Source organism: Ornithodoros turicata, chromosome 10 (assembly GCF_037126465.1).
Source record: "Ornithodoros turicata isolate Travis chromosome 10, ASM3712646v1, whole genome shotgun sequence".
In the NCBI taxonomy this organism is placed as follows: domain Eukaryota; kingdom Metazoa; phylum Arthropoda; class Arachnida; order Ixodida; family Argasidae; genus Ornithodoros; species Ornithodoros turicata.
The window spans coordinates 4,683,304-4,708,631 of record NC_088210.1 but is presented as its reverse complement, the minus strand read 5'-3'; the positions used below and the strand labels follow the sequence as shown (position 1 = coordinate 4,708,631).

The 25,328-nt window shown below is 44.8% G+C and overlaps 1 protein-coding gene across 1 annotated transcript in view; it reads left to right on the top strand.

Moving 5' to 3' along the window:
* Positions 1–22,719, top strand: part of LOC135370680 (uncharacterized) — a 56,640-nt gene extending 33,921 nt beyond the window's left edge. Inside the window, exons 5-10 of the mRNA XM_064604471.1 lie at positions 4,014–4,057; positions 8,099–8,207; positions 8,947–8,988; positions 9,110–9,248; positions 18,307–18,414; positions 22,602–22,719. Of these exons, the coding sequence (XP_064460541.1) occupies positions 4,014–4,057; positions 8,099–8,207; positions 8,947–8,988; positions 9,110–9,248; positions 18,307–18,414; positions 22,602–22,676 (517 nt within the window). The 3' untranslated portion in view covers positions 22,677–22,719. The remainder of the gene's footprint in view (positions 1–4,013; positions 4,058–8,098; positions 8,208–8,946; positions 8,989–9,109; positions 9,249–18,306; positions 18,415–22,601) is intronic.
* Positions 22,720–25,328: the final 2,609 nt, after the last annotated feature.

Sequence of the window (25,328 nt, the reverse complement as noted above, 5' to 3'; positions counted from 1 at the left end):
GACAGTCCTCAAGGAGCTGCATATTGCATACATTGAACGCTGTCATCAGTGATCATATGTGTTGCTATCTTGTGTGTGCGTAGTAGTTTCGTTCCGGACGCCAGCAGGAACTTGAATGTATTCGTGTTTGTTTGTTTCATTAATATTTTTTTTTTTTTGATTGGGTGTTAGCGCCGCGAAGCAACTGTGGCTATGAGCGACGTACAGATGTGGACAGACGGAGAGAGGATAGCAGGAAGGAGTGGGGGACAGGGGGGTTAGTATGCGTCCTGGGCCGACTTCAGGGGGAACTGTGCCGACATTCGTCTGGAAAGTCTTCGGAAAACCCAGGGAAAACCTCAGACAGCACAGCCGGCGGTAGGATTCGAACCCACCACCTCCCAGTCTTCAGCACGACCTTGGTTACCACCAACGAGCGGACGCCTTAGCCCACTCGGCCATGCCGCTGGTGTGTTTCATTAATATTATTATTATTATATTGAACAGTGTGATGTCCAAGTCCATGAACTACTCTACAGTAGAAACCATACAGCAATGTAACACCTTTATTCCTACATAACTAGCTGGAGATATGCGACTGATGTGATACAAGTTTTCTTCAGGTGTGAGACCTAATCTGTATCCTGCGACAACGGCAAAGCACTACGAAGATCGATAGCACAATAAACGAAATCGCCCAAAAACATATCTGACAGTGCAGCACAATGACGATTTTCTCAGGCCGGCTTTTTGATGGAGGCTTGTCGAGCATTCGTGGCTAGATTTCTTGACGGCACAATATTTCGTGCCTGAAAACAACGTTTCGGATCTTGACGGGAAACCAAGAGCACCATATTGTTGCAGTTTTCTGTCCACCAAGTAGTACCTTACCCTTTTATTTCATTCCGAAGTACGTTTCGGCGAAATGCTCCGAACATGCCTCATAGTGCACGAATTTTTCTGGCGCTTGCTTTCCGTTTCGCTGCTTGATTATCAAGATAATCACAATATTGTAAACTTTTCATGTTTCGGCTAGTTCTGGAAGTTCATTCCAAGTGCAGCTGATGACGATTTGCAATTAAAAACAGCGCAATACCGTATAAACACGACCAAACGCGGTCACTACCGCAGACACGCATCCCGTTGTTTCCACACTACCGGCGGATCATGTGACTTTTATAGCGCCCCCTTTAGGTCGCGCTCGCCGCCAATAGACTAGACGTCTAAATTTATCGGTATCCTTAAAGTCTCTGGTTAGCCAATTATAGACGCATACTAGCCCACCACGTGTTACCTGGGTATCACACAAACGTCAAAATAACAACAATGTCACTAGTTGATTGGGTCTGCGTTAATAAATTATATACTTTTCACATAACACCTGAAACACACACACACGTTTTACATGCGGCTTATTATTGGGCTTCAGAAGACAATCTCGAACGGCAAACATCCGCAGTTCTTTGGAATAAAATGGTATTCTAAAGCAAAAACTAACATAGCCGTACTTTACATCGTCCTCCTATTAATTTTGTGAGTCCACAAAAACCTTGCGGAGCGAAAGTATCGGAACCCAACGGCATAACATTATAAACGCTGTTGTGACAGCACAGATATGTGTATTGTCACCGCGCACGTGAACAAATATTACACCTGGTGCGGTACAGTGCGCCACTGGAGCAAAAATGCTAATTCAAGTGACGCCTAACCGGAACATAAAGGTTTTTCCGCATAGCTGCAGAATGCCTTGTCTTTCCAATCTGACCTGTGGTATATGGGCAATCCAATGTTTCATATGATCTTCTTCTTCTCTGGTAAACTGTGATTCGCCGTCGTGTGTCCACTTGCAACGAACTAGCAAATAACGGAACGAAGTAGTTTTGCATTCACTCACATAGAAAACGTGTTGACGTCGTTACAGCGCACATCCAAGTTGGCAGAAATTCGCAAATTCGCACCACCGCAGCGTTCGCCGGCAGAAATTTGGTCAGCTGCCAAAACAGCAAAAACACATGTTGCAACGTGTTTTGTTGATGTGTTGTCGAGAAAGTATGTCACACGACCACAACATGTGTCTTGCTATGATGTTGGTGGCGCTGTCTAGTCAATATGTCATTCCCGTCGACAAAACGCGAAACACCGACAGCGTCTGCAGTGCCTGTCTTGTCGAGGTCTTGTTGTTGTTCGGTGTTTTGTTCTAAAATGTGACACACAATAAGGTGTATTGTACGTGCTTCCTATAAATCAGGCCGACAATGACGTCACTCGGGATGATACTCGTGCTGTGTATTTGTGTACGTAGAATATCCTTCCATTCTTCTGCATTTTCATAGAAAAAAGAAAGAAAGAAAGAGCAGTAGATCCATATTCGAGCGTCACCGAGCTACATTTCTTTATTTCTTTCGCTGAAATGGCTGCTAATTTTCTTTACGGCCATGTCATGGGCAAGGGCCCGAAACTCGCCAGTTCCTTTGCGGGATAAAGTGAGGCGCTTCATGCGTTTCACGTCATCGGACGTCAGAAAACGTCACAAATTGAACGTCATGGAGACATCCGGTGGCTAGTGATTACTGATTGGTTCCCATGAGGATGAATTCGTTTTCTGAGCGGTGATTGGCTGTTTTCAAATTTGTTCGCGAGCGCTCGAACAGGCGACAGCGCGGCGGCTGTGCCGGTTGGAACCGGCGTCCACGGAGTCGCCGGCGTCCGTTTCGGACGGCTCGTGTTGTGTAGCGGTTGTGTTGGAATATGAGTTCTGATTTTTCGTGTTTAAAAACGCAAGCTGCATCATGTGAGCGTCCTCGAACAGTCACAGCTGCCAGGGAAGATGCCTGCGCAACATTTGTGTTCTGCTTCTTGGTGTAGAAACTATTCGAGCGTCCGAACGCCTCGTACCCGATACCTGGTCAACGACTGCCGAGAGGTAAGTCATTTGTCGTTGCTTGTTGCCTTACAACACCGCATTCACATCGTGTATTGTGAATAAGTTGCTTAACAGTTACCGGAATACGCGGTGACCGAGACAGACAGCGTAGCTTTGCAGGTACGATGGTAGCCTATATTTCTTTTCGTGAAACAATATCATCTAAATGTTATGATTAAATACCCGTTCACGTCGTACTGTATAAAGGTATGACGCTACTGTAAGTCTGATTCTTGGTGATTTCGCTCGACAAGTTTCGTCAGACGCGTTGACTTAGTAGCTGTTCTGTACGTAGCGCCAAAGCCAAGATTGTCAGGCTAATCGGTCTGAATATGTAATTGTGAAGTAGCGCAATAAAAGGTATTTTTCGTACTAAGGTCGCTCATCACACCCCATGACTGCGAGCTTCTCACAACCCTACCACCGTTCTTATTTTTCGCGTTCAATAGCACCTTTATTCTTTCTATTTACATTGCAACTTTCACGTGCATAACCGTATATCTGATACCAATTGTTTTCATCTTGCAGCCACTGAGCTCTAGTTCCCAGTAGCAGTCCTTGCCAGAGGCAGTTCGACATCATCAGGCTTCTTCAAGCAAATTCTGGAGCAATATTAATGTCATCCTGTGTACGTCTTGCTTGCATGACCGTATGTCGCACAATAAAATACTTCATGTGACAAAAACAACCAAGGCTCAGTCGTATTCCTGTAACTCCCACTGCATTCCGACAAACGCGAACAAACAAACAGTGCATGGAAGAAAAAAAGGAACAACAAAAGAGGACGGGAAGCAGAGCAGAGAGGAGGAAAGTAGTAAGAGAAACGGATGACACGTCATTTACGTCATTCGCGACATCATCAAAAAAGAAAAAAAAAATAGGGTGGCTAGTCCTCAGTGATTGGTCGAGCTCCGGAGGTCACGTGAGTTTTCTGCTACAATAGATTTCTACTACAGCTTCGCGCCCCTGTCATGGGTGTGTGGGGTGGTGAGTGGTAGGGACGTCGACGATCTCCCTGCGGTGGAAGCTGGGGAGGGAATCTGTCCCAGAGAGAGTAGGAAATGACCGAATGTTTATCCGATCTTCTTTACGCTGCTAATTCCTCTTTCAGGACAATGTCCAGGGCAGCCCGTTTCAACGGAAAGTATTACAATGGTACGTTATCGCGTGTTTGTATTCTAATTTGGCGCACGCAGCAAGAAAAGAAAAGGAGGCGGGGAAGCCTTGCTCCGCCACTATGTAGAAATCTAGAAAAATCACTATGTAGAAAATGACTGGCGAGAAAAGTACCTTCGTCCTCAGCACTTTCAAAGAACTAGTGCACAACACACTCAATGCGTGTGGTGCATTTAGATGTATTTGTATTTGTATGTATTTGTGTTATAGATTTGTATTGGCTTCTGAGTGTTGAAAATGGGCGGTGCTCGCCCTTTTCTGCAGCACTTTGACAGATACGTTACAAACTCACAAATAGCGTCACAGAGCGTTCCCAAGCAGCACACAATATTGGGCCTATATTGGCTGATCATTGGCGATACGGGTCCAACATGGGGACCGTTTCGCCAAGATTTCCCCCATCTTCGCGAAACGGGCCCCATATTGCCCGTGTAGACTCTATATTGACCGAAAATAGAAAAAATGGTACGTACCCGTGTTGCCAAATGCCCAAGCAGCACAGCAACATTGGACGTTGAAGCGTGTGAAATGCCCAATTCAGTACATGATTACATACAGCAACTTCTCGCAGATGATACAAAATGTTCCAAACAGTCAAAATACTTTGCAGTCTCATTGTAACGTTCACTAGAACTCGACAAATAAACTTTCCACGTTCTGGAAGCAGCCGCCATCTTGCTTCGCGATGCTAATGCCAATCGGTCGAGCCGACTGAGAGCGAGCGGGTCGTTTGAAGGAAATCACGTATCCCACAACTAATGCGCATACGCGACAGTCTGATCGGACGTTTCATGCGGGCTAAAATGTCGCTGGTTCCTGTAATGAACGGAATTGCGGCAGGTCGAGTAAAACACTGTTTCATAGGAAGGGGTGGCTCTTCTGTAAATATAGATGCTTTCAAGTTGCTGCAAGCAGTGTGAGTCGCTCCTGCTATGTCCGTCACCGTCACGAAAGTGTTTCGCTTCTTTGTACTCTCGGAGCGGGTTGGAAATTTCAGGATCATAGAATATTGCAATCTAAAAACAAAGAGAGAGACGAGGTGGACATTAAAGCGGATAGTGCTTTATTATTATACGGACTCCCCGTTGGCGTTATCACAGGAATATTGGCAATATTGGCACAATATGGGGTTGCCAATATGGGCTGCCCATATTGGTCCAATATGGAGCCTGGTTGCACTACCCATGTTGTTCCAATATTGGCAGCTCATATTGGACCGGTATTGGCAGTCCATATGGGGCCAATATTGGACCAATATTGTCGTGCTGCTTGGGTTGCAAAAATGACGCGCCTCAGAAAGTCATAGCGATGTCGCTCTGAATCTGGCTAGGCTTGACTGCACTGCAGAGAAAATCCTGCTCACCCTCCTTCGCTAGAGGACATCGAGATTCGCTATTCAAGCGATCGCCGCAGAACAACTTCAAACACAGGAACTTTGTCTAGGGGTAACTGCTTATGCGACACGTCTTTATACAAGTTGGTTTTCATTAGGAGCGACATATCTGTACAGCGTGTTTTTTTTATTCGTTACAGCATTTTTTATTTAATAGAAACTAGTAGAGCAAGATAGATGCCGTTTCAGAAGGTGGGTTATACTGCCAGAAACACATCCTGCAAGACAGCGTATGCAAATTCAGGACAACTAATTACATAAAATTCATTAATTACTCACTAATTAGACGTTTTTGAAAACGCGGGATAGCGGAATTGGAGCTAGTCTTTATTTAAATACAACCATCCTATTAAACACCCTGTGAAGCGAACGTACTTCGAGAGAGGGACAGGCAATCCTGCAGAGAGTGCACGTGCGAAGCGATGTAGCTGATTGGAGTAGGCGCTAATCTGATACCACTATCCGACCTAGATAATGTGAAAGCCGCTTTGGTGCTGCGCTCGAAAGGCGCGTAGTTCTCGTCTAAAGAAAACTGCATACAGGGTGTCCCAGAAAACGTGCCACTGAATTTTAATAAAAACACTACGCCACCTAGAATCATGCTGTCAAAGACATTTGTTCTCACTAGGTTTTTGCTACCTGCTAATGTGCATGTTATGTAACCCAAGCTTAATTATGTAATTTTTTGCGAACTGAACTCGGAAATTTGGCAAGTAAAGGTCACTTTTTACCCCACCAATGTGAAGGGCGTGCCGAATTTACTCAAATTCATGATAATTAACAGGGATATTGAGGAGCTATCGTACCGCAAAAAATAGCCGAAAATCATGGTCAACGCAGCTCGCACAGGATAGCGCGCGACGAATTTTTCAGCGCAATCATTGTCAGCCCGACGAAAGCAGGTTGGAAACCCAGCCCACACCGGCACGGCAGAGAGAGGTAACACAGCCATAGCTTATCGCGTCCGGCCTCGGCTGGAACCATACCTTCCCTTCCCAATTTCAAGAGCTGTCACTTTTTCTACTATCACTCTGTGGGCTGGGTGTCCAACCTCCTTTCGTCGGAGTGACAGCCATTGCGCTCAAAAAGTCCTCGCGCGTTATACTCAAGTGCCCCGGGAAGCGTGATGTTCGGCTATTTTTCCCGATGCGATAGACCCTGAACATCACTGTCAATTATCATGAATTAGAGTAAATTCTGCACGCTCTTCGTGTTGGTGAGGAAAAACCACAATAATTTTAATGACATTACTCATTAATTTTTTGCAAACGAATCGATCATGTGTTCCCTGTTAGCACTTGGCTTTGGGCACTTTGATTGCGCCAGCGACACATATGCGAATCAAGCTGAGCTTTGTGATGCGAATCTGCAACAAAGCAAATGGAAAGCGGTTGAGCAGGAGTATGACAGAAGGCAGGCAGAATTATTAGGCAAGAGAAGAGACCATGAGGAGCAGCCAGACTCAGCAGAGCTTCCCGATGACTAGTTCTTCCAGACTTGTAGGGGAGATGAGGGTGACACGGAAGACACCAACCAGCTTGGACATTGGAGGCTAAACAACACGAAATCAAAAGTATTATCCCGCCTTGATGACTTTCCACGCACCAAAGGCATGTCCACTGACTACAGCACCGCGTTGCTGTCTCTGCATTAGTCGAGAGAGTACCCAACCAGTCTCCTACCGAACACCGCACCGAGAGACGCAGACACGAATCAATCAATACTTCGTTTATTGTCCCACAGGACGTTCACTTACGCCATGGTGGGGCAATCTTCCTTCTCGGTCGTTCGCTCACACTCCGTCCCTCTCCCGACCGCCGAGCATCGCCTTGTCAAGGCTCTCATCCAACATGCGCGCTCTCTCTGGGCGCGTAACTTAGTCCAGACAACATGTGCGCCCTCTCTGGGCCCCAGCCGTGGGGCGCGACACCACAAGACACGTTCAGTCATAACAGGGGCAGCCTAACCGACGGCCACTTCGAAAGTCAGTTGCTTCTACGCTGTGAGAAGAGCTTTTTGTAATGAGAGAGTGACAGTCCATGTGACGCACAGAACAAATATGTCTGGTTGTTACAACGTGGTGTCGTCTGAGAGTGAATGTCCACCATCCTCAATATCGTTACGATTATACTCGCAGTAGTGATAGTGACTTTGGGACGTCATTACTTTTTCGCAGTAATTGTAATGTAATTTAGTAAAATTTCAATTGTGGGAATCATTAATGTACATTAATTGTATTTCAGAAGGAATTTACCGAGGTACAGTTACTGCTATATGATTAGTTAGCTAAAATAATTGATTAAAACTTTAATGAAGGGCTTTTGGGCAAAAGCGAGACAGCTGAGTGTGAGACAACGGTCGTTAAAAGCAATTATTTGCCTTTAATGTCCTCAAAAGAGTACGTACGTTGAAATATCCATTGCCGAATTTTGTCATGCGATGATCCAAAAACCGAAACAGCGCACCGTTGGATGGACAACGTTGAGAAGCTAAGGCAGGAAAACGAAACCCTGCTGTGATTCTGAGGAGAAGCTGTCTGCATAATGTAGCTGACTTGTCGTGAAGAGATACTTATAGTGCATTCCAGTGGAGTACTCTTTAGTGATGGAATACATTAATTATTGCAGCTTGGAGCCCGGGTGGCACAATTTGCACACGCAACAATGGAGTCACGGTTGGCTTGTATAATCCGGACTTTGACAAGATGGAAAGTATCATGTTCGGCATCCTAAGACTGTAAGTACCCACGAACAACGGATTGGTGAATAGGGTGCATGAAGAATAGGGTGTGTAGGCATAAGGGGACCCATATTGCTAGCGCTATAATGCACGCAACGGTCTCTCCCTTGAATAGAAACGAGGTATCGACAAATAAACATATCGGATTTAAAAAAGCTTAAGGACTTTTTTCATATATTTTTGATGCTTTCGTCAATGCTCCGGGACTGTTTGCATATGTAAAGCAGGTTCTCGCCGGCCGCGAAAGCGACACAGGCCACAAATGAGGGTCCCACGCTGTTCTTAAAAATAGGGTGCGCATACAAAATAACATCGCTAAAACAACGCTAAAAACAAATAAGGACGGCACAGGAAGGACGCACTGCATACACTGGCGAATGCAAAGCTCAATGCCGGGTTTTTGGAATACGCCAGCAATACAACTATGTCATTTCGCTGGGCCCTACGAATGCTTGGGTACCATATCTTAAATAACTAAAAATCAGGAGAACAACATTACAAATATCTCTGCAATGATACTCTCCTCGCGAAAATGTTAAACCTGGAGAAGTCCTTAAACCTAATGAGGTGCAGCAGACACGAAAGTCTTGTTCTTAATGTGTATATAGTAAACAGTTGATGCTCTTAACCGTCTTTGTTATATTCAAACGTTATAACTGAGACTTGAGATAAAGTTCTTAGCGCAGCACTTTGCAAGAGACTGTGATTACATACTAGTGTGTGCTTGCCATTACAGCCTGGGAAGTGATGAGACTGGCGGGGTAGCAGCAAATCTGAAGTAAGCCTAACCAGTTCTGGTGGAAGTACCCTAGCTGGTGTGCGTTTGGGCTGTGGAATATAGACGTTTTGTGGGAAATATGTTCCCACATTTTAGGCATTATTGGGAACACATTTTGCAGCACCAAATCCAGGAGATGTTTGAACAAGAAACCGCGTGGTGTGTACAGCAACGTGACCAAGCTTCCAGGAGAAGACCTCGACGGAACCGTGTATTGCAAAGAGTTTGCAAGCGACAGCGATGCCTTCTCATTATGCGAGGTACGAGGTTGTTCAAAGATGGGGGCATGAAGGGAGAGGCCCTTCTGGGCTCAGGGCGCGGCAGCCTCCCCGGTAGGTTCATTGCATGCATGAGTACCGGGCACGGCACACTTTCACTGGATGCTCTTGTTCACTTGGATCCGTGTCACTTTCTGTAGGTAATGATACTCAGGAACCGAAAAAAATGCGCGTGAAAAAAAAAAAGTCCACTTAAAATAGAACTTCCCATCAGGTGCATACCCTTTGGGCGTCTACTTCCAAAAAATAACTGTGTGGGGGACGTAACACGCTTTCTGTCCTCCTTTGCTTAGCGTATCCGTCTTTATTAGAGGTGGAAACGGGACGTGTATCTTTCTTCTGTGACAATTTATAGAAAAAAAATGTGAAGTGTCACCAAAGGGCGCACGCCTCGCAGTGTCAACAAATCGGGAGGGAGAGCCGTGCCATTCGGCAATGGTGGCTGTATAGGAGCATATAATACAGCAAAGTCAATTTTAAAGCCTGTACGATGATGAACTTCCACCACAAGCTTGTGAGGTGACCGGAGTTCGGATCCTGCTTTCGGCTGTGCTGTATGGGTGTTGTCCCTTGATTGTCGTCAGACGACCGTGAGACAAATGTTGCCACAGTTCTCACTGAAGTCAGCCGACGACGCACGAACACCCGTTCCCCTGATGAGGTTGTGTGACGCTGCCCTCCTGAACATGGAGAAGGGGAGGGGGATATACATTTATTCTGCTCTGCCGGTTTGCTTTCCTGTCTCGGGGACAGTTTAGTCAGAAAACGGCGGTGTTTTCAAGTTTCTTGTCACCCTGGCACTTCGGTCCCTGCGCTGCCGGAGCGGGTGGTTAACGCCCGGTGTCCTAGAGCCTGCTCGTGCGCCCGGCCGGGTAGGGGACTTCGTATGTTACTCAACGCTTGTTTTTTTTTTCTATTTGTCTAGCTCGATGAAAGATGAAAGTCGCAGAAAAGGTTAGCCAGCTGTAGGGATCGAACCCACATCTTCTGGATTAGGGTTCGATCCCTACAGCTGGCTAACCTTTTCAGCGACTTTCATCTTTCATCGTTATTTCTTAGGCAATTTGAGGCTTTGTTTGTATCTGTCCCTTCTATGTTGTTCCAGCCTCAGAACATCAGTTTCTCTCTTGTCTAGCTCATTACGTTTCCTTTTTGCCGCTGTTGAAATTTATAGGGAATGGATTATTTCGGAGCCTTGGGAGGTTTCCTTTCTATTGTGCATTTTTATGTTCTTTTTTGAGTCTCGCAGTCGTTCCACTGGCGGTCCATGCGCGGACTGGCTCCCGGCGCGCCCCGACCATGGATATGAAACCCGCCCAAAGGGCAGACTCCTCACCGACCGGTCATATCGGTCGGACGTAGGCCAGTTGACGTTAACCCGATTTGCCGTGCTGTCACGTTCTTGGGGTTATTGCATCTCCACTGCCCTCCCCACAATATATTTCATGCTCATCTAGTAGCCGTACACGGACTAGAGATCGGAACGACACTTCGTAGGCAACATGACTGCCTATCAGACTGTCATGAGAATCGTGAACTAAGTAATAATTACGTGCATCCCGTGGGTTGGAGTGATATCGGGTCTGTTGCACGAGCTATCCCAGCCAGTGACATCCCGTTCCGCTTGTATCTCCCAGCATATGACATGGATAGCTCTGAAGCGATAGCGTTGAAAAATCGTACTTTCTCAAAATCTACCTAGTAAATTTTGCGTTTACTCGATCAAGCGCTGGCTTTTAGCTGGTTGGGATGTAGGATGTTGGGATGTAGTATGCTTCTAATGTGCTGTTCCCCCAAACACACAACAAAAAATATAAGGGCTATGGACATGCTGTTTTCACTTCTATCATCTCTGGGCCGGCGGACGTTCTTGGCCGTATGTTGCTCTACCGTCAAATCACTAATTACCTAAATATCGATAATTGACTTTTTAATTATAAAAGCTACGAAGCTGTCCCAATGAGAACATCTGGTCCTTTCGGATACCTGATATCGAAGCCGTTTTTAGAACAAAAATTCGTTCGGCAGCTCGTCCGCAAAAAAAATCGTGAAGGAACACCGCTTTTTTGTTTATTTTATTCATTGCGCATCTTCGGAGACCCATCTTTCCTTTGCCCCCAATACCATCTTTGCCCATCTCCTTTCGTCGGACTGACAGCGATTGCGCTCAAAAAGTCCTCGTGCGTTATACTCAAGTGCTCCGAGAAGCATGATGTTCGACTATTTTTCTCGACAGGATAGATCCTGAATATCACTGTGAATTATCATGAATTTGAGCAAATTCGGCACGCTCTTCATGTTGACGGGGTGTAAAAGTGGCCTTCACTTGGCAAATTTCCGAGTTCACTTCGCAAAAATTTACATAATTAAACTTAGGTTACATGACATGCACATCAGGAGGTGGCAAAAACCAAGAAAACACAAATGCCGTTGGCGGCATGATTGTACGTGGAGTAGATTTTTTTTTTATTACAATTCAAAGACACGTTTTCTGGGACACCCTGCGTACCAGAAGCAGGCTACCCCAAAGCACTCGTGTGCGGCCTGCGTAGTTCCTCCAAGGTTCAATGCGGCCCGCAGGCACGACTGAGTTCGGCACCCCTGGTGTACGCTAAAAAAAGAGAGAGAGAGAGAGAGAGAGATCGGATATCGCCATGCTGATGGGAATATTGGGGAAACGTTACCTTAGGCAATTGACAGTACGTTGTCGAAGGCGAAGTACAACGTCACCTCGAGTGCTTGCAAAAATCGCCCAGGGTGCACTATTTCACGCGCAAAACATGCTGCTAAAATAAGCACAGAATGATGCATGTTTCCGAGTATTTGCTTAAAGGAAGAATCAAAAAGCGCGCTTCTGTTGTGTGAAATTTCTGCACAGGTACGCCGCCATAATCGGCTTGAAGTCAAGAAAACGTTGACACAACACAATTATATGCGCTAGGTCCCAGTTGTATTCGACGCATTCAAGTGAGTTGAACATAGAGGACATACGCATTTTGTTCGTGAATGACGCTCCCGGAGAGCGCAGGCGCAACGGCTCGGCCACGCACAGTTTAAGCATGCTGTCGCCGAGACAAGTGTATGTATGAAGAAAAGAAAAAGAAAGATTGGCTTGCCTTCGCTTCTCCTTAAAGGAGTACAGAGGGCCATCCAAAAAAATTTCAGATTAAGACATCTGATGAAAGTGTGTGTGTCATTATACCGAATAGCGCGAAAGGTTTTGAGGTGTGCAATTTGTTTCCCAGAAAAAACTCACATAAACATAGCTCCGCGCCTTCACCCTTAACTCGCCACTCCAGCTATAACGAGGATGAGGAGGTATGATGGCACGTCACCGATGACGGCATAAGGAGACTCGTTCTGGTTTTCCGGTCAGTGGGGGTCAGCGCATTGTCCCTTTGCCGCCGTAAACCTGTTTTGCCAGTTCTCCCGGAGAATTGGAGATAGAAGGAGCGGCCGAAGCATTACCGAGCAAGGAGAAAGGCTTTATCAGAACCCCGAACAGCCGAGTAGCAGACGACAGCGGAGTAGCAGACAACCTTTCTCTAGGCCAATCAGCGAGCGTTCTCCTTATAGCGTCAGCGCGAGGTTCCAGGCAGATCACAGGCTGGTACTGCTCTTCACCACCGTTGCGCACGGTCGCTTTTTGCGGCGCATTTTAAATTCAATTTCTGCGATAATTATGACTGTGTCGTGTAAATTACTTCGTATGGTGCATCTTACTGGCAAACTTAACAGTTTTATAGGAAGAAAACTGGGTGTTAAAAATGACTTCTGTGCTACTTTAATAGAGATTTTGACATTAGACATTTGTTTTATTTAAAGGTGCACATAACGGCATCGAGCCCTGTAATGTTACACATTGTAAACAAGAAGCATCCCAGTAAAATAACATCAGGCATTTGAATCACTCCTGAATCGACAAAATGTGTTAAAAATGTCAACATCGTGTGGCATATGGTTGTAAGCAATTTGCAACCTGGATGATGGTAAAAGTTTCAATTGATTTAGTGGATAAAATAGCGAAACCTGCCGGGAACGTCTCGTCGGCACATGAAATGCTAGAGCAACCAGGAAGTCCCTACAAAATAAGGCACCATTAACAACTTTAAACAAAAAGAGAATATCATATTCGTGTCTGCGGCTAAACAGTGAAGAAATATCAAGCTTGCACAATAAAGTTTCATAATTATAATAACATGTACGCCCCAAATACCTGTCGTAAACAATGCGGAAAATGCATCTCTGAACATTTTCAATTTTTAACGAATACGTGTTGGGGAGACAGTTCCATACAACCGAAATATACGATTTTACGATTTTAAATATACGATTTTGTCATTAATGTACCCATCTAATTTCATACTGGTGGCTTCCACGTGGTTCTGCGAGGAAAAATTAAGAAAGAGTGTGAAACATAAAGGTAATAATACATTGTATACATACAAAAACATGACGGTCACAGATAAGCTAAAGATGAAAAGGAAGTCATCGGCGGGCAGATCACAATGCAATATCGGTACACTACAGCGATAAGAATTTTTCTACAGCTTTTTAACGCATTAAGTACAATGTCAGAAAGAGTTTAAGAAACTGATACTAAGAGGAAGAGAGCTTTCGATTTCCCAAAACGCGAACCGCAGGGGAATGTAGTATCTGCAGCTTTGTCTTTTCTGTTGTTAAAGCAGAAGTCACAGGAAATGTTCTTCAGCCTCTTTGGCCGTGAAAGCACACCTTTATTTTGTCGATGCTTTTATCAAACCGTCTTGCGGTGCTGGTTATCACAGGAGAATGCGCGCATAACTCTGATAATTCCCCTCCTTTTCGAGTTTCATTCCTCCTCCCATTTACACGTGCTCAAATGTACAGTCGGCTTTCCTACATGCGGAACTGTCGATAGGCTAAGCCCTGTTTAAGTATGATGTCTCATATTTTAGTCGCACTTTGATGCACTCGGGAACAAAATTGGCTGGCTAGAAAACCAATACATTCACTTTAGGTTCCAAACATGGTCCCCCTGGTTGTGAAACTGCAGTGGAAAATTACCTAAAGCGGATATATTTTTACGTATAAGAGTCTGAAATCAAGATGGAGCGCGAATTCTACTTCTGTCCCATGGAGTACAATGTGTAAGATTTCAAACGCCGGGGGAAAGAGCCTCTATGGATATAGGGATAGTTTCTTTTCAGCATAATTTCTTGTAATGCAGGCGAAGTCCGCTTTAAGCTTTTGTCCGCGAATCTTGGGCATACCACAGGCTCAATTCGTCTGCATGTGTACCCTGAATCTCCATAACTCGTATCGCGCCAAAAAGATTAACGCGCTGTCAAACTATTAAAAAAATGTTACACTGTAATAAACGAATTAACAACTTTAAGCGCAATGTATTCGGGAGCAAGCTATTTCCCCGCATGGATGCTTTGTCTCTTCCCTGCAATGATTCAGCGATGTCCAAATGCGCACACCCCCGGAACACACCGTGGGGCATCGCGGGATCCAGCTTGAGGGCACTTGCATTACACAACAGACGCAAAGTACTGCGCGCAAGAATACTCAAGCAAAAATAATTGTTTTTCTATCTGCTGTAGATGGCGAGGTAGAATGCCCGAACGAAAGTCTCAGAGGCACAGAAGGCCTTTTTAATGTATCCCTTCTCTCCCTCCGTTGGACGCGGACATATATAAATTCGGGATCGCAGTATGCGATTCAAACGCAGATTTTCCGTGGCCACAATTGGCTGCACATGCGGCTCGCCTGCGTATAACTACAGCCTTCGAAAGCGGTCTTGATCACTATAGTGTTAACTGTTACGTAACGTGGCTTAAGCGGCCAGGCCTCGCTTCTGGGCAATGTGGTTGCTTGAACACGAGGCCCAAATCAAGCTCTGACGTCAGAAGCAAGGCAGCTACGGCCATTTTCATTGGGTTTGATAAGGATGTGACCTCTGCCGCGCAGCATCACCTGGGGAAACGCTTGCGGTGGTTTTTGGGAGCTCGATGAGTTGCCAGCCCCGTGCGTCGGAGATTTCTGGCGCACATCAACAGAACTCAGGCAGTGCAAATTACCCGTCGTCCTACACTACGGCACAAACAGACTGACACACCTTAAAGTGGTAATCTACTCCACCGATTTTATGAGTGTATATTACGCCATTTACTGTAAAACTTGGATTGCATGTTCGCTTGGATGCGCATTACCGCCTTTCATATGTACCCTGTATGACTTGATATTACTGGCGACACTAGCGAACGTGTAACCCTGTGCAGGTTCTCTCTACGTCACCTCCCACGATATCATACCCCATGCAGCAAAAAAATGTTGTCCGCAGAGGGCTCCTGATGTTGTTTTTGGGGTCATTGCGCCACAGAAAAAGAGGTGAAAGGGAAGGGCTGATGCGGCGCGTCACCTCCTTCCGTCGCTTCATCCGCAGAGCAATTTATACAGGGAGTTTGGCCATTTTCTGATCTTTTGCCGCCTCGTGGGTGAAGCCTATTTTGACGTTGCAGTCATCGTTGGGCCGCCCTTAAAAGCCCAATGCAAGAAGAATCCGCTCATCAGCCATCTGGTCGGCGCCATTTTGATGCTGTCCGCCATCGGGTCGACAGCGTTGTTGTGGCACTGAATACAATCTACAGGAATGACCGGCATATGACCCACAGCCGCCTGTGATAAGGTGGACTTTGTTGCCAAACTGTAAGAGTTCAAGGACAAAGGGCTTTCGAAGGATGATGAACGCACGTGTCTTCCCTCCTTGTATCGTAAACAACCATCAGCATCAATATGGCGACGGTGACCGCCTGACGACGGGTCGACAATAGAGCACGGCAGAAGAGATCGCTTAGCAGTAACGTCGCATGACGCGTTTCAAGTTAGGCTCCTCCTAATGGCCAAACACTCCCTATAAACGGCTCTGTTCATCCGGAGTGCACCGCACCCCCTGGTGACGGCACCTGGTATCTTTGAAAGTGGGTCTCGGAAAGTAATACCCGTCCCACACGGGCAGAAAAAATATCATTAGCGTGTAGTGTCACGCTGGTCCCGAACGCCATTTCTGACGATAGTCGTTCTCCATGTCAGCTTAAAGTGCCATTAAACGCGATTCTGATGCGGGTTTCCCAATAACGGCCTAAAGCTTGATTCACACATGCGTTTTTTGAACGCGGTTCGCGTTCGCGGCGCCGCGAAACGCGAGCCGCGGAGCGTTTCCAGCCGCTTTTCGAGAACCGCTCCGTGCTGCAGCTTCGGAGGGCAGAAACGCGAACGCTTTTCATCCAGCCAATCGGAGCGCTCGGAGGGGTGGAGGTGTAGGTGGCTTCCTTTTGGCGCCGGCGGGCAATGGCGGGCCTCCCGATACCGCGCTGGGATCTTTTGTCATTTGTGCGTGTGTATGTGTTTGGTGCTTCCGCGTGAGTAAATTCCTTGTCACCAACAGTTGTTTGGTGTCTGAGCTGTCAACGATGAGCTGGGAATTTGCGCAAACCACGGAATCGACGAAAATAAATACGTGTAACGGTGTGTTGGTCGTCGGTAGGTAAACATGTGTCTCGCTTCTTCTGCCGTTCTTTCTCTGCTATTATGTCGCGTTTGTCGTTCCAACGATTGATGATTCCAGCAGAAATGCTTCACGATAATTTTAAAATAGAGAACATGCTTCACAATGTAAATTTTGAGGAAGAGAGCTAGAAGTGTCGGTACGATCTTGACGTAGCAACAACAACGAAGCGCGTTTTCAGGATGGCAGCTCGGCTATGTGTGACAGGCCCCTCTCAGCGGCGCTGCGAACACTGAGGCGGCGCTGCTTTTTGAAACGCATGTGTGAATGAGCCTTAAGAGGTGCGATACTTGAGTGTAAACGTGTTCAAATCCGAAATACCGATTATATTCCCAAAAAATTAGAAAATTTGCTTTAGTTCATATTCGATCGTCTGTGCTGTGTTCTAAAATTATTGTATGTACGTATGTATTGTACGCCAAATGTATGTACGCAAAAAACACCATGAAAGACAATGCATTTTTGACAGAAAATAATGCTTGTTTACGTGTCAGTCATAGAGTAATTGAGCGGTGCGCAGTTTCAAGTGGCTCTCTGGAAGTTTTGAATTGCTTTGTTCTCAGACAATGGGAGCGAAGGTACGAATTTCATGGGCGAATGAATTGTGGCGATCTCATTACGTGGAAAATGTCAGTGCCATGAAATATCTCCGTATAGCACGGCACGAATGACAATAAAGGCCTGTTTTGACATTTAGCGACTAGTTATACAGCACTAGAAAGTAGTGCTATATTTTCCTCCTCGTGGTGCTGCAAACCGCTAAAAAGGAGCGCTTGCTGGAGTTGAGCTCGTGTCGACTTTTTGAGCGCTAATAATGGCACTGGATTCGTATTGGCCAATGAGGGGGTCCTTCATTGATAACGTTGCAGAAGTCGTGGAGTTGGTTTGCTTCCGTGCTTCAAGGCACTATGACCGCATTGGAATCGTCAAGTTTGTCATCTAAAATGTATCGTAATTTTTTTTTTATAGTCAATTGATGGAACTTGTTCGTCGAATTCCGAAGACGGCATGACGGGAGTGACCGTAAACGACCAGCGAATATTATAGCCCTAGCGCCGCGCGCTTCGCAAGTGAGAACCGTCCGATGACAGGGAGCGCTGTTTTTGTGCGCTATTTTGTAGCGCCATATTAGTGCGCTACTATATGTCGGAACAGGCCATAGGACTTAACTCATTATACGCTCAGTGTCATGTTTAGTACCCGTGTGGCAGGGGATGAGTTTTGCAGTATGCCTTTGTGAACAGAGCTCAGAATAGAAGCAGAAAAGGAAAAACATGACTCGGAGTTGTCTTTCTACATTTTACATGCTTCACTGTGAAGAGAAGACAGACATTGAACTTACTAGAACAATCAGTGACTTTATCAGTTCATTGTTTTGCCCGTGAAATATTCCTAATAACGTGTATTTGTCACCAGCGCGTCGCGTTGGCTCTATCATTCAGCAATACCGCAGATGAAAGTTTCTAATGTGTTTTTGCCACTACGCAGACTCTTAACGACGGGTGTACCCTAAGTTGTTGTTGGAACAACAACGTGCAAGAATTCCGAAGAACTTCAGCGCCAGATGGCTTCGGATGCGGGAAGAGAAATAGCAAGGTAAATAATCAGTGGCTGAACGAACAATACAGGTCGAGACGGAAGTATATGGAACGGGCCAGCGGTGTAGTTCTAAATGCGATATCACTTATGAATGAACCCTTCGAGTTCGGGGTATGTCACAGCGTGAGCCCTGCACTCGTTGTCGGCTGCTCACGTGATCGAGCCCGGCTACAACACTGCCTTGAAACACTAGCTCTCTGATAGCACTGTTTTACTATTCTCGATCTCATTGGCAGAAGTTCCCCTGGATATTACGTCTCAAGTATGCATTACCTGTGTGTAAGCATTTTGTTTGTTTGTTTTTTCTGCTGTTTTGTACTGCTTCTCCTGTGTATCGATCATATGCTATCTTGTTGTGTCCTTACTAAGATGTTATGCTCGCGCTTAGCTTGCTTAGCTGTTGTGCGTAATTCACCTCGTAGATTACTGATCATCCTTCCATTCTTTTATGAGCAACTTCCTTTCAGGACGTCTCCCATTATGTAAATATTTTCCCCACTTTTATAATGCTTCTATAGTGCGTGTCTGCATACCCTAATACTGTGTATGGAATGTTATAAAAAAAAAACTGGCTCGCGTGGCCTAGTAGTTTGGATGACCACGTAGTGACCGCGAGGTGACGAGTGTTCGGATCACGGCGCGGGCAATACTATGCTTTCTCTCTTATAGGCATTTCATATAGCAGAGTTGCTTTCGTTGCTGTATATTATTTATGTTAAATATCGTTTCTCTTTGTTTTTCCGGCCTTGAGACGAATGACGACATATATCCGTGCGAAGTTGGCCCAGGACGCGTGCTCCCCCCTGCGATGGAATCTCAGAACGCGAAGCGCATTTGTGTAAAATGCGACAAGCAACGCGGGCAAGAATGTCTCACAAAAAGAACGAAGAACATCAATTCCATGTACGATGCAAACCGGACGCGCGCTAGACAACCAAAACACCTGCAGTCTACTACTCTCGATATTTCGTAAAATACAGTACGACCTAAAATATAGTTAGGGCCTGACTTTTTAGGGTTAAACCCGTATCCGCCCGATATTTACCCCCCGAACGAAATCTGTAAAATTTGGGTTTAACCCGAATCTACCCGAAAACGTCCGGGTCGCGTGGCACACTCATAAGCGTGCATTAAAATAAAGTTTGATAACATTGCTAAACATTAGTTCCACGTTAAGACAAATTTTTATTAAACAAAAAAAATCACCCGAATACACCCGCATTCCTGACGACAGAATATGCCGTAACGGGATTTAACCCGATTTTTCAAATGAAAAATATCACCCGATATTTACCCCCCGAATTTGGCCAAAAATAAAACCCGAAAAAGTCAGGCCCTAAATATAGTACAGCTGCCAGGACGAACGACAGCGTGGTCATAAAAGTTATTAACGTGCAATGGCTCAACACGCATGTTAGCGACGTAGCGACTGACCTGGTGCAGGTCAGGTCTAATGCCCTCGCCCTCTTGGAGACCTGTATAAACCTACCGTGGCATGTAGAAGGCTTGTGGTGCGTTCCTCATGCCTAGAGAGAAGACAACCGAAGTCCTACTACTCGAGAAATGACGAAACTATATTGGCGACCAAGACAGTCACTTTCAATGTAGACAAAGTAGAACACGTCCCAACGAGACTGCGTGGTTCCGAAACCGGTTACAGAAATGGAAGGTTCACGTACACGGGACCTCGTGTACGTGAACCTCCTATTTCTGTAACCGGTCTGGAGCCAAGATCACTTCGTTCACATAATCCCCTCCACACTCTAACAAAGACGTTCACTCCGGCCGTACACACTAATTTTTTTTACACCTATGTTAGTGTAAGAGAGGTGTATTTTGAAATATACACCCAGATCATACTCTTATTACACCCCTTAGAGGCTGATCCTCTCATACATGGGTGTGAATTGGGTGCACATCTACATTGGTGTGTTAAAGGTGTACTAAGGGCGTAAGGGTGCAATGGTTTAGGGGCGTTTTGCCTTATTGTGAAATTTCATAATACTACCTAATACCTAATAATTATAACATTTCATGGAATATAAATGGCGTGTACTCTGAGTCTTAATTTTACGTCATACCAAAACAAGTAAGAAACACAAATGTTATCTTGATGGTGAGTTGATACACCAAGCAATTCCTCGATTCAGTGTTTTTTTGTGTGTATAATCAAATTAAACTTGTACATCTCACCCTTGGGTTTGACTGGCATGGGAGCAGGGCTACCGAATTTGCAGACGCTCGCAAGACAGGCAATGTATATAGTGTCTGTTTTGCTCTTAGAAGGGAAATGCCTTTCTAAGTAAGCTTGGTTCGTCATCGCCTTTATGCGATGTTTCGAATTTATCTCTAAGCGCGTCTAAATGTAAGCGCGTATATCCTTATCCGTATATCATATTCGTCCGATATGGCACCAGTTCCTAATTGCTATATTGGGAGCACACAATGCATTACATGTTCACGTTATGTATTTACTTTGGCTGATATGCATGATACACACACTATGGAACCAAAGCTGCGGACTTTACGCCACACTAAAAATTGAATCAGTCTCAGTTATAGGGCATCGTCCAATCACCAGTGTAGACCAATAAGCAGCACACCCGCTAAGTAGATGTTACAACCTTTCAGAGGTGTGTATGTGTGAGTGTGTTGTGAAATACACCCTCAGAGGTAGGTGTATTTCATTACACCTACAAATTTTTACACTCAAAAGGGTGGGAGTTATGGTACACCCACCTTACACTGAAAAGGGTGTAAAAAAGTTTAGTGTGTAGAAACCCGTACGGACGCTTTCTTCCCTCCGGGCTGCTGACCCACAATTCGCATGAACCTTTAACACGTCGTACCTAACCCTTTAAAAACCATGCCAATGATGGGGACGGTGCCCAGAAGAAGAACAGTCTATGTTCGAAATACCGGCGGCTCCTGTCCTGAGGCAACTCACTTCCTACACCTCTACCGGTTCGCTGGATTCCTACCCCTCTATGCAACTATGTACGCTGAATGCTGCGATTTACGAATGTCTGACTGAATCGCTTCCGACAAATTTGGAAGAAACGCTTGCAAGGAAAAAAAAAGAAATGTAGCTCATCATTCTCCGTGTAAGCGTCTCGATTCAAAGTTTGACGGAAGCGATTTGGTCAGACATTCGTAAATCGAAGCCTATAACGGACACCGTGTGGAATACGCGACGACTAAGTGAAAACTGGCACGTAGATGACAGGTTTTTCTTCCCTTCCAAGTTGCGATAGTTGATGTATGAGGCAGAAGAAGCAGCTGAACACATATGAGAGGCAGATGCCGATGACGTAGTTCGCTGCTGAATTTAATCAAACTGCGTTAGCTGTGCGAAAGAATGACTTCAATTAGTGCTTCCCTCTCCATTTCGCTGGTTCCAAGCATAGTTGTACACGTTACTCGAAAAAAGTAATTGATTACAATTACTGTTACTACTGCACGAAAAATAATTCTTTACCGTTACAAATTACTTCATCAAAAATGTAATACGATACCGATTAAAAATGTAACGCCTTAGTTTTCACGTTACTTTTAAATTGTGGGCCATAGCAAAGCCAGCAAGCCTGCAGTTAATGCAACCATGCAGCTCTTGTTGCAAATTCTAATATGAGACACCTACACATGTTAAGTGAAATACACAAATATATACACACACACACATTTAAAACAACATCGAAAGATCCGCTTCGTTTTATTACTATTGTTATGTTCAGCCCGCACAATTTATAAATACAGTCACCTATTTTACTGTTGCTCCAGTAGGTCGCGGTTGTAAGGGATTATCATATTACTGTGGTGTGCATGGAACACGTGTGGACTAGAGACGACCGTCACAGTGACCTCTTCGTTATTGCTTCAGTCGAGCTCGTGGTGGAACAGGAGAACAGAGTGGCTTGCTGAAAAGGGTTACCATTGTTGACAGAAGGTTATAAAAGTAATCGATTACTCGGTAATTGATTTCCGAAAATTGTAATCAGACTACTTGGAAAATTACTTGCTCACAAAATTAATTGATTACGTTAAAACATTACTGAAAAAACTAATTGATTGCTAGTAACGCTATTACTAGTAACGCGTTACGTACAACTCTGGTTCCAAGATATATTGTTGATGCTACTCAGTTTGCTGGAACTGGCTGAGGTCTTTTCTGCTGATTGTTTCAGATATGCTTCATGGACAAGTGTGTACCACGCAGATCTCTCGGGACGATTGGCTACAAGTATCCCAAAAAGACATAATTCTTACGCTACACCAGTCAATAAAGATGGTTTCCACCCGCAATTCAAATAAATGAGTATCTTATTTACAATGAATAGCACAAATCATGTGACATCTGGTGACACAACGAACGAAATTATGCAAGCCTTAGGCCTCGCTCGAGTATTAGAGGGCTTGAATTCTTTCACCAACCACATAACTGCTATTGGGCTGGAACACAATAAAAACATCAGGTACCGAGGCTACTCACTCATCCTCGGCTCAGCTCTCCCTTTCAGCTCCCCACTTGTGTTCAGCTCGTTCGTTACATTGTACATGAGTGAGCATGATCACGAACGTGAATTTCGACAAGTATGGCACGTTCTTCCGTGTACAGCCACAGGTGCTTTTACGATGAGACTGGCCTTCGCCCGTGGTCTTATGCTGCCATTGCAACTGTTCAGGATATCGAGAATGGCTTTACGGGCTACGATGACAACTAGGATAATAATGGGAGAGGTAAGTGGGAGAGGCGATCCGGTATGCCATTTCCATCTCTAGCCGACAAGCACACTGTACTCGTGCAACACTACAACGAGATAAGCATCTCCATGCTTCACATAACCCCGTCCAGTTCCACGTCGACTCCACCTGCCAACAACAACCACCGCGCTGCGTGCGTGATTACCTTCTTATTCAGTGAGCTTTCACAATCGTTCGCACCTCAAGGCTAAAAATAATCATTCGAACTGGAAGGAAGGAAGCATCCCTTTGCCCTTGGAGAAGTGAACACAGACATATTTCTCATGCGAGAACTTAAACCCATTCTCGAGAAACCATGCGGTGAGCTTGTCTAGGGCTAGCTGCATCTGACGTTCACATATTACTAGGTTTGTAGAAGAAAATGAGAAACAGAGTAGCACTAAGGACGGATCCCTGTGGCAGTCCGTTCTCTTGAACCAAAACATGGGATAGTGTAATTTCGAGCCGCTCTCAGAATGTTCTGTTTTAAAGGATGTTTGTTATGCACCTAAGCATGTGCCCTCTGCTCCCAAAAGAGTACAGGTGTTGTACGACACTTTACAGCCAAGCGATATCGTACATCTTTTCAAGATCAAAGAACACAGACAGGCAGTGTCGACCTCAGACGAAAGCTTCACGGATCATTGTTTCTACTCTAACGAGTTGGTCCGTTGTGGAACGTCTTGCACGAAAACCACACCGAAGTCCAGAAAGGCATTTGTTTTCCTCTAGGGAATGGACGAGCCGAACATTGACCATATACGCTTTGGCGATGCACCTCGTGAGAGCAATACGTCGATAGCTAGTTGGACTTGAAGGATCTTTTCCAGGTTTTTATAATAATATAATATTCCTTTATTCACAAAGATGTGATAAGGAGCGAGCAAAAAGCTTCACTTGAAGCTTGACGAGGCTCGTCTCCTACAACAGTACAGCAGCAAAGGCATACACATTAACATGGTAAAGAATTTCGTCGATGAATAGTATTTACAAACACAAAAGGACGGTAACGCCCTTTTCATGGCACAAATCACCACACCGTGCGCACATGTTCAATCACTTATGAAATATTCCAGAACATCTTTTTTCGTACCATAAACAATATCAATCTTATTTTCGGTGCAATTTAACAGTCGGGACAGTGTAACATCTAAAGTCTGTATGCCATAATTTGTACGTACGCGAGGCGTAACCCAGCTAGGACCAGGCCGGAGCGGATAGTGAGGCGCTGAAGGTAAAAGTTTGAATAGTGACAAGAACGTCTTATTATTTTCTTTAACGGCTATTCGATATGTAGTAGACAGCTTATAGTCATATAGCATAGAGATATTGATAATCCTATGCTTCTTAAACAGTCCCCTGGTAGTATGACAATAAGGAAGGTTTTCCATGATGCGAAGTATCTTTTTCTGTGCACGCAATAAACTATTTAGATTACTACCAGTTCCCCAAACCAAGTGACAATAATTTAGTTGAGAATGTATAAGTGAGTTGTATATTGTTCGAACTATACCTGGATTAAATATATGTTTACTTCTATACAGTGCTCCAATAGTTTTTGATATTTTCAACCTGGTTTGTTCAACATGATATGTCCACGACATCGATTCAGTGAAATACACGCCTAGACTCTTTACCACACTGCATACCTCAATAACATCATTTCCTAGTTGGACACTGCTGGATAGGGCAACTTTTTTTATTTCTAGGCTTAAACAATACAACTTTTGTTTTCTTGGCATTGATTTTTAAACAGTTCAGTTCCGTCCACATAGTTATCTTCCTCAGAACTGCATTTGCTTCATTTATAAGAGCATCGCCATCAGTGCCAGTAAGTAAGATAGTAGTGTCATCCGCATAGATAACAAAATCTGCATCCGGGGCACAGTTGACAATATCGTTAATATAGACATTAAAAAGCAAGGGTCCCAATATACTTCCTTGTGGAACTCCAGCTTCCAATTTCATGGCGCTAGATATTTTGCCATTAAGCGCAACGTGTTGATATCGATATCCGAGATAAGAAGCGAATAACGATAGCGCTGTACCTCTTATACCATAACACTGTAATTTGTATTTAAGTACATCATAATTAATGCCTTTGAGAGATCAATAAAGAGCCCCAATGTAAGCTGCCTATTCTCAAAATTATTTAGTATTACATGTTTTTG